Source organism: Astatotilapia calliptera, chromosome 20, assembly GCF_900246225.1.
Source record: "Astatotilapia calliptera chromosome 20, fAstCal1.2, whole genome shotgun sequence".
In the NCBI taxonomy this organism is placed as follows: Eukaryota; Metazoa; Chordata; class Actinopteri; order Cichliformes; family Cichlidae; genus Astatotilapia; species Astatotilapia calliptera.
Window position 1 is genome coordinate 12,869,131 of NC_039321.1, and position 10,460 is coordinate 12,879,590.

General features: G+C 39.8%; 1 protein-coding gene across 3 annotated transcripts in view; it reads right to left on the reverse strand.

Moving 5' to 3' along the window:
* The window catches only part of vps13d (vacuolar protein sorting 13 homolog D), a 76,789-nt gene extending 66,725 nt beyond the window's left edge, over window positions 1–10,064 (reverse strand). For all 3 annotated transcript variants that reach the window (XM_026154742.1, XM_026154743.1, XM_026154741.1), the window contains exons 1-8: window positions 9,258–10,064; window positions 8,136–8,337; window positions 7,646–7,723; window positions 4,690–4,880; window positions 4,211–4,291; window positions 3,545–3,661; window positions 692–796; window positions 43–213 (exon numbers count right to left, since the gene is read on the reverse strand). In XM_026154742.1, coding sequence (XP_026010527.1) covers window positions 43–213; window positions 692–796; window positions 3,545–3,661; window positions 4,211–4,291; window positions 4,690–4,880; window positions 7,646–7,723; window positions 8,136–8,232 — 840 coding nt within the window. In that variant the 5' untranslated portion in view covers window positions 8,233–8,337; window positions 9,258–10,064. The remainder of the gene's footprint in view (window positions 1–42; window positions 214–691; window positions 797–3,544; window positions 3,662–4,210; window positions 4,292–4,689; window positions 4,881–7,645; window positions 7,724–8,135; window positions 8,338–9,257) is intronic.
* Between the last annotated feature and the right edge of the window lie 396 nt (window positions 10,065–10,460).

Genomic DNA, 10,460 nt, shown 5'->3' on the forward strand with positions numbered 1-10,460 from the left:
GTCACTGTTTAAAAAAAGAGGGCATTAGGTTTTCATACAGACCTGTGAAAGGCGTAAAGACATAGACTCCAGCTGAACCTGGCCTTCGATTCGTGGGGTGTGTCGGGACCTCAAAGGCTCCTTGGAGGTGTTTCTTCGGAGCAGCACAGAGGCACACACCGGCTCAAAGATGTACTGATGCTCACGGCTTTGCATACACTGGCTCATAGCATCCTGTTAGTTAGAAAAACAATTAGCCTACTCATATGGGGTATCTCTTTTGAGAAAATTTTACTTTTGATCTATCTTTGTATAATCACAGATCAGAATCCAAGAGGATTTCTAACTGGTGGACTATAAAAAGAGGGGTGGCAAAGTAAAAGAAAATCATGAACCCTTGATCCTCACAGTATAACAATCAGGTGGACCTGTGATGCTGTGGGCATCATCTGGGTCCCTAGAGGACTATGGTCATCAGAATAAACGTCTTTTGAATGTGTTGTAATGCTATGGAAATTATAGTTATTTGATACAACCCAAACACGTTTCATCATCATCAAAACAGCAAAAGAGTGAATGTATTTTGGAAGATTGTTGTTCATTCTATCAGCGTTTTAGTGAACTGAATTTTAAAGACAAGCCATCCAGGTGGTCTTCAGAACTGAGCTGTAATACTCCAGTGATTTGCCACCAAGTTCACCTTATGACTGACCTGGATCTGGTTAATGGGCAGCTTTCCCAGCATTTCACACTCAGTGTCCCAGTAGACACTGAAGTCTTCGATCTCCAACTGCTTTTGTCTGAAGAGCTTCTGGACCTGCAAAAGAAAACCACCACTAACCTCAAATCCAAAGACCAAACCAAGTCCTTAATCAATAAAAGGAGCAGTTTACCCTCTAACCTCTTTTGTAAATGTGATGCACATCTGATATTAACTGACTGATTGACTGATGTCATTTTAGGGCATGTCTCAGGGTTAGCTGACAGATTAACAGACTGATGGCTCTTAATGGAAGTGTTTGATAATGCTTCTAATTTTCCACAGAAAAAAATGAATAGGCACACAGAATCTCTTTTTGTGATACTCTGCTGCTCATCAGTAATACTTAATACTTAAATAGTTAACAGTATTTAGTGCTTTCAAGGGAAATTTTGCATTAATGTAACACAGCATTAAGGAGGATGACTTGTGATTAGGCATCTGCACGTCTAGTTGACTAGCCGACTAATTGTCAGTATTGTCACTGGTCGGTAACTAGGGGTGGGGGAAAAAATCGATACTGTGTAGTATCATGATATTTTGTTTGCTAATAATGTATCGATACAGGGACAGCAGAAATCGGTATTTTGTTACACAAAAGGTTCTTGTGCTCTGACTTCAGAGCATGTTGATCCTTTTTCTGAGCAAGAATCCTGACATTCCTTCACTGTCCAAATGTGTTTAACTTATTTTTGGCAGCAATAAACATGACTGTTTACTTATTTTAATTTAAGACATGTTTTATTTTAATTACGTTTAAAACTTTTTTATTTAATGTAAAATTATATTTTGTTTTAATTTACTTTCAAATTCTTCAGTTGCTGAATGGGCTGCATAGTTTTCATAAATTGCATAGTTCAGAATAGCTATAATTGTACCAGATGGTTGCATTCAGTTAAGTTGGACTAGACTGTAATACAAACCGTTCAGTTTGTCAACAATAAAACTGACTGAAATGAGAGAAAGACTGAGTGCGAGACTTTGATATCAGATAAAATGAATATTGATAAAGTTTACCTTTATGTACAGAATCTGAATATCGCAAAATATTTTTAAAAAATTGCAATAATATCGTATCGTGCGTTAAGTATTGTGATAATATCGTATCGTGGGATGTATGGTGATTCCCACCTCTATCGGTAACAGACATAATAGTCTTTTAATCTAATAGTTCAAATTTGAATTGATGCCCAATGCCGGTAAGTTATTGTCCTAAATATTAGGCAGACATCTGCCACGAGATGGCACACTGTTGTTGAAAAATGGCGTAAATCTGTTAATCTAGGCCTGTTGTTTTTGCTAACCCTATCAGACTGAGATCACGGATATACCCGGAAATTAACTTTCTCCAAAAGGTGGGTTAGGAGTTCAATCATTCAGCAGGGTTTCAGAGTAGAGCCACTACTCATCCTGGATCGAAATGAGACACCTAAGGCCGTCACCTCCCGGGTAAGGTGCTTCGGCCAGGTATGGCCTACCGGAAGGAGGTCCAGGGGTAGACCCAGGACAAGATGGAGAGATTACATCTATCAGCCGGCCTGCGAATAGCTCGACGTTTCCCTGGATAAGCTAGAGGAGTTGGCGAGAGAGATGTCTGGGCTTTCCTGCTGCCATGCGGCCCGACTTCAGATAAGCGGAAGAAAATAGTTGGATGATTTATTGATTTATTATTTTAGATTTTAACCTACATGGAAGTGGTTGTCATGAATTTTCAAACCGCATGAATCATAATGCACGGCATAATGCTCCACTCTTTTCAGTTGCAATTTAATTGATCACATTTTAGTAATACCAAGTGATATCTTTTATAGTAACATGTTGGTTTATTTTAATTGTTTTTCGTCTGCTACTTAACGGTGCAAAACCTCATGTCGTGCATTATCAACATTACGCTGTGTGTAATGTTGCCACCAACATGATTTATTATTAAGAATGTCCTTAATAGTTTAAAATGCCTTTGTTATTAGTTTTTGACATTTTCCATTAAACGGTTCTCAGATGTAACTGAGTATATATAATAATGCAGTAATATCTTAGTGTTTCTTAGTTTCAGACTAGTCACCAGGAACATCCCTGTGTAATGACTGCCCATTTCATGAAAGAGGCTGAGAATGATCAGAACAAGAATAGATGACATATTAATCCACATCAGTTAAACTTTCTAATACAAATATATATGTTTACACTATAAGCTAAAGACCCTACAATAATACAGAGAAAACCCCAACTATGGGGTGATAACCTTCTATGAAAAAGCACTTGGTGACAGTGGGAAGGAGAAACTTCCTTTTATCAGGAAGAAACCTCCACCAGAACCAGGCTCAGACAAAGGCAGCCATCTGTCATGACTGGTTGGGGTGAGTTGGTTATGGTGCTGTAGGAAGATGAGAAGAACGTCTTATGGTAATGTTTTTTTGTTGTTCTTGTTTTCAGACAAACACAGGTAATTTCCTTCTTGTCTTTTCAATTTCCTTAGTTCTCATTCATTGCTACAGCTGCTGTTTGTAACCGCAAAATGTCATGATGGCTGCCAGTCCAAACTGAGAGTAGCAATAGTATGAGATGCAATAAGTTTACAGGTCTGGGCTAAGCTATAAAGTGAAAATGTCAATACATAAATCAGTATGCAATGGAAGAACTTGTTTACAATGATGCACACAGTGTTTTTGAACTGCTTTGATCAGAAAATCTTTATGTAGCAATAACTAGTCTTACAAGAAGAACAGAAAACAAATGGACTACTGTATCATCTGTTCTCATGAATATAACAAATGATTGGATTTTATGAAATCAACTAACACTTACCAATTCCCTGGAAGGGTTCTGAGCACATATATTTTTGATGCAAACACCAAAGGAAAAGTGCTTCTCTGGGTTGGAAAAGTCATCCTCAAATCGTAGATGCACATTTTGGATCTTCAGCTAGACATATAAAAAAAACATCATTTAGTCACAGTTCAATCTGTAACTCAAGGTCAGACAATGAGAACTACCTTAGTACCAAAGAGTTAAGATAACTTTTTAATGAAGCAAACCAGCTGTGTCGTTGTTCATAAATGAAGAAATTCAAAGTCTGCAGTAAATGTGACCCTGAGAGAATTGTGCCTGATGTGTGTATTCTGTGTAGTTTGTAACCCATTCATTCACATGTCAGGTGTTCTCAACAGGCCAAAATGACCCTCTGGTCACTGCCTGCTCCTTGTTCAAAAAAGATCACAAGCTGACTGCACACGCATGCACGTTTCTATTTTCAGAGACTTTTCAGGAAGATTTCTTTTAAAAGCTGCTTCATGGAAGAGAGGAGGTTATTTATTTATTTTTAACTGCTGAAGACAAAACCACCGCTGAGATCTACTGTGAGGGCAAAACATAAAATGGACCAAATTCTGTTTATCCGTTGGGCTGTTTGTAATAATTATTTATATTATTATTTGTTTTTGATATAATCTCAACTGGTATCTCATGTCTTACCTCAATATTTTCCACAATTCTGGTGACTAATGAGGCAGTCACAGAGTACCAGTACGACTCTCCTGTCTGTTCACACTCATTCTGAAAGAGCCAAAGACATACGAAAAATACATTAAAGATAACTGTGCTTAGTAGAAAAGCCAGACATCATAAAATCACTGTATGAGATAAAAGCGATTCCTGTGACTTCTGGATGGACAGACGAACAGACAACTTGTCATGTCATGAGCTCGTCTGGATATAAGACAGAAAATAATTTTATCACAATCAAAAATAATAGTTAGGTGAGATAACCTTAAATTGTTTAGGCGAGAACTGATGCAGTGGCCTGCATCTACAATTTACAACGGTGTTTTCACTGTGTGGCAAAGTTCATTAGTAACCAGACAATTAAATGGCAAGACAAACTTATTGTTACATTGTTATTTTTTATTTCCACCATTTCTGGGAAAAAAACAAAACACTTTTGATCTACTTACTTTGAATTTGTCCTCGAGAGCTTTGAGGAGGCGTTTTTTGCGTTCTCTCTCCTCGTCTATGTCCCTCTCCCTATCATACTCCTGCAACTGGGCAGGGCCAACAATCAGGTTGAGCTGGGACATGGAGATGACCCATGGGTCACTGTGAGGCCGGTAGAAAGGGATCTGGAGAGTGATCTTTCCAATGAAGCCTAGTAAAAGAAACAGAACAAGTACTTTTTAAATTCATGTCTGTTAATCATGCATTGCAAGGCTTGAAATGGCTTTTAAACTCCCTACTGAGTAATCACTCAGTAACACAAAAAGAACCTGACACATAAGGCACTGCAGTGCTGTGGAAGTTTATTTTGTTGCACTTTGTTCACCACAGCTTTTCCCACTATTTGAGAAGGTCCAACGGAAAGCCATGATTGGACGATGGAGACCAGCAATGCTGGTTAGCCTCCCCTGACACCACCGCTGAACCCACTGCTCCAACCATCCCCAGCTGAGCCAGAAACCACAACCCACCAAAGACTCCTTACAGCATTTGTGCTTATTCCACTTGACTGCAGCAACACCTTTCAAAAACAGTTGCAACAAAAATTATTCACACTGTGTTGTACAACCTCTTCTTTTACCAAAATGCTGTAATGCTTTGAAACTGAAGAGAGTAATTGCTGCAGTTTTGAATCCAAAAGGTATCCTTTGTCATATTTTTTGCCGCCACCCTTTAAAGCCTGAATCATGAAATAACTGCAAACTGGAAAAATAGAGACTTAGCGGGGCTGCATTTTGATGCTATGTCATCTTAAATCGGTCATGTGATTTGGATTTAAGATAAGATAAGATAAGATAAGATAAGATAAGATAAGATAAGATAAGATAACCTTTATTAGTCCCACACGTGGGAAATTTGTTTTGTCACAGCAGGAAGTGGACAGTGCAAAAGTTATGAGGCAAAAATTAGAATACAATAAGAATAAATACAGTACACAACTGTACAGAATAGAATAAAATAAAATACTATATACAGTAGAATAAAATAAAAGAAATATACAATAAGATAAAAATAGAATACAAATACAAATACTATATACAACTGAGTAAAAATACAACGATGACAGAAAGGATTATTGCACTTGGTATTATTGCATATGTATGGATGTGTGTGCTTGATCAGTTAAAGTCTTTATTATGGAGTCTGACAGCAGTGGGGAGGAAAGACCTGCGAAATCTCTCCGTCCCACACCGTGGGTGCCGCAGTCTCCCACTGAAGGAGCTGCTCAGTGCTGTCACAGTCTGCTGCATGGGGTGGGAGATGTTGTCCAACAGGGATGACAGCTTAGCCGCCGTTCTCCTGTCACTCACCACCTCCACTGGGTCCAGAGGGCATCCTAGAACAGAGCTGGCCCTTCGGATCACCCTGTTCAGTCTCTTCCTGTCCCCAGCAGAGATGCTGCCGCCCCAGCAGACCACACCATAAAAGATAGCAGAAGCCACAACAGAGCCACAACAATTTGTTGGCGTGTCTGTCGTCCCCAGAGGGTTAAAGGAGCTTCGCAAGTTACTAAGCATCAAGTCTATTCGAACCAGCGTCTACCATCTGCTGAGGCATTGGTGGAGCAGCTGAATAACACCTTGAAGTTCATGCTTTGTAAGTTCATTCACAGGGATGAACGCAATTAGAATCCTGGTTAGACTCTCCCTTTGAGTTACTGTTCGCTCAGAGTGTTGGATCTGGTTAAAAAAAACTGGGAGAAAAGTCCAAGCCCAGCTAAGAACGAAATTCAATACGTTCTGGACCTGAGAGCTGAACTTCACACATTGGTGAGGTTATCTCACGAAAATCCGCTCCAGGCTCAGGAATGTCAGCGCAGACAATTTTCACTCATTGCTCCCTTCATTCAGCTCAAAGTTACTCGCCAAGTGACAATGGCCCTTTGTTGTCATACAGCCAGTAGGGGATGTTCACTATGCAACGGTACGGTTGGATAGTGGGGGTGCCACACAAATATATCACCTCAACCTCCTGAAAGAATGGAGAGAGGCTAAATCACCTCTCTGGTGAGCCTGGTTAAAGAGATCGGTTGGGACTGGAAGTGCCTAATTCACCCATTCCATCCTTGCCTCATTGTGACAAGCGTATCACACAGGCCCAGACAGCAGATGTTGCTGCTGGACTGGGCTAGATGGCTTCCCGGCCGGTCAGAAGGTATGTAGCAGGGTACGGTCGGCATAACACCCCACTGTTAGAAAGGCAATGATAGAGAAAAACTTGTTTGACCTAACAGAGAAAGTCCTATCAGACAAATAGGAAAAAAATAATTTAATGCAGAGCCAAAGATATCCACTACAGCCTTAAGCATGTTAGGTAAGAATTTATGGTAAACAGTATCAATGACTGATACTGTAGAAAAAAAATCCAGAGCAGTTCCCTGCATCGAAAGCTATCAAAAGATAACTATAGACCTCCAAAAGTCGAGTACTGCTTTTGAAAATCCCACTGAAAAGGGTGAAAAACCTGCCATTTGCATAATAAAGATCTGAACTGACTTTCCAACTTTTTAAAAATAATTTCCTAACAAAGGGCAAATTCAAAATATGGCAACAATTGCCAATAGAGCATGGCATCAGGATTACATTTCTTTAGTTCTATATGACACTACTTGGATTACAAACACAACACAAAAGGCTTCTGGTACCAAATAAATGTGGAAGGAAATATTGATACAGAGATATATTATATCCACTGCCTCTTTTGATACACTGATGCCCAAAATCAATTGTTTTATGAAAACATGTAGGCACTCTGAAAATATTCTGTAGCCAGTCTGACAAACTACTTGGTTGACTGCTGGTGATTTCACTTAGCAAATAAGTGACTAGTAGTTCTGTGTATTCATACAGATACAGATCTGTTTAAACAAAGTAGTTGTCTCTACACTATGTGCAGATATCAGTGAATGTGTTTCACCTGCTTTGACTTCGAATGGTAAGTCAAACTCTCGAAGGGCATCCTTCCTCAGAGGGAGGTTCTCTAACTCCACCGCACCTGAGGAATAACAACAAACAGATAAACACCATGTTTACTAGGGCTGCTGCACACTCCTTTAAAAGTGTCTGAATTCAGATTGACCTTGACAGTTTTTACACTGTCTTTAAATGATTTTCCAAGCACACTCCCTTTGACCACACACAGTTAACATTGAGCTGCAGATCATTAAAACAGCAGCAGATCAAACCACTATTAGTCCACCGGCATAGCAGAGGTGTGCCAATCTTCATCCCCCTGAAATAAATTTTACTTAGAACTAATATTCATAAACTGGTTAAAGTGGAGTGGCAGCCATCTAGTACAACAGACTAGGGTGAGAGGAAAATGGACAAAGACAACAAGAAGAAACACAAGCAAATATGAAAGAAGTGAAGTTACTCGCCTGTACAATTTCAGCATGTGTAATTACCTTTCAGAAGAGCAATGGAAAGTTGATCTGTATTTAGGTTGCTAACATATTTTCCTAGGTATGTGTTCAGCACCCAGGCAACAAGGCCCTCCAACATCCTGATGGCTCGGGGGTGATGAGAGCCACCCGCGGTGGGAGAAAATTGTGATGATGAAAGATTGACCCTCTTGATTGCAGGTCTTACGAGGGAGCCGTTAAATGTCTAATAAACATAGCAAACAAATTTCTTTTAACCATTTGCATAATGTTCCTACAAAATTCTAGTAAATTGCTACAAGTCAGATACAGATAGATGACAGCTTAAAGAAATCAAGCTGTAGTGGTTCAGAGATAGCACTTGTACTCTAAAATGAAACATTTTGTCTTAATGGGACTGGTTTCGTGTGGGATTTCAACTACTTGGTCAATAGGGCACACACTGAATTGTACGAGAATGAAAATTGTGTGATTCATATGCTATAACCTTCACAATCATCATACCACTACTATGGGAGATTTTTGCCTGAGGGGTCAGAAAATGCTCTCCAACACCACCATTAAAACATTAAAGTATGGTGTCTGTTGGAGCAATTATGTTTAGCCCTCCTGTAAGATCCAAGGACTGAAGCTACTCTATCAGCATGTGGTGGCTGAACACTTTACTAACACAGGTTTTCCATGAAATGCCCTTTAACGTGTCACTTGTGCAGTGCCCCACTAAGAGACCCGAAATTCGTTTCGTAATCACACATATTTATTTATAAGCAACTGCGGTGCGGTTTTGGGGGTGTAGGCTTGCTGTTCTTTAGCCAAATGTAGCAGCCAGGCTGTGATAACCTTCTCTGCAAACTGGTATCCTCACAAATCAGCGGTTTTGCAGCTGGTTTCATCACCGAAATACTCACGGCAGGCACCAGGCTAAAGCTATCCAATCACGTGTCGTCAGAAACGGCTACTATTAATGAAGCAACGACATAGTCATATATATGGGATTAGCGGCAATGTTTTGATTTATCCAGTGTTAGCACAGAAGGACTAACTGGAAATTCCTCAACTGGAAAGTCGGCAGTTAGCTATCATATGCGTGTTACAACAAACATCGGTCAAATGTTACTCTCACGGACAGCAGTGCCACTGACTCACCGCCAAAGACGACAGCTGCCTTATCGATCCATCCTTGAGTTCTTGTCAGTACCAGCCTATTGCCACTATCAGTGGGTGGCCATGTCATGTCAGAGGACTCAGGACAGGACTTTAGAAACATTTAGCGGGACAGCAACAGCAACCCAAGGTAGTCAAATATGTTCCGGCATTAAGGAAGGGGCACTAGCTAAATAAGGGAAAAAGTGAAACTGAAAGCGGACTTATTGACAAGCGTTATTCGTCAAAAGAGAGCACCCAAGTCGAGATGGCTGTAGTGACGGGTGATAGCAAGGTAGCCAGTATGCTAAATGCTAAATCTAGCATGTTACAGAGCTCACAACCCGCTAATCTAATAAGCAACTGATGGCAACACTGCTGAGCTTCTCAAAATAAAAAAAACAACAACCTGTAACTGTCGTATTTCAATGCGTTAGAGTTATGTGTCGCTACATTGTAAATAACACACTTCCGAATAATGTCGAACTTCACGTATACTTCCTGTCACATGACAAAAACAATTCTTCTCGTGTGGCGTTGATGAACCACGGGGAAAATGAATGATACTAATATCTCGTCGCAAAACTAATTTCGATAAACAAGTATTTGTTAATGATGTACAGCCAAAAAACTAATCTTCGTACAGCACACTTGTTCCCGTATTTCGTTGATATTAGCTGTCATTTAAAGTGTTGGCGTATAAAAAATGTAAATCCCGTGTGCTGTCATTAACAAAGGAAAGAGACAATAAACACAACACGAGCACTTCCGGTACTAGGTAAGTTGGCAATACTGGAGTAATACCTGAACTTCCGGTTCATATCGTAAGAAAGAAATATGCTTTATGCAACAGTCTGTGTAATCCCGTGTGCAGGAATATAAAAACATAGTTAAACACAAGCATCCGCACATGACGACGTGTTTTCACATACGAAATCGTTTCTACCTCATAACTTCCGTTTATATCTTTCAACGTAAAAGTCCTCCTGAAGGCAATAAAACAACTTGTACATTAATAATTACACGGAATCAGATAGTACTGATAAAGCACGTGTGAAGAAAAAATAAAACACAAACAAAAAAATAAATAAAGTACACAAACTGATTCATGGAGGGGTTCTGAAGCCTGTACAAGTGATTCTTGTTCGTGGCAGATACTTGAACCACCAGAAGGGACTTCCCAGGGTACCTGTCCCTCCTCTACGG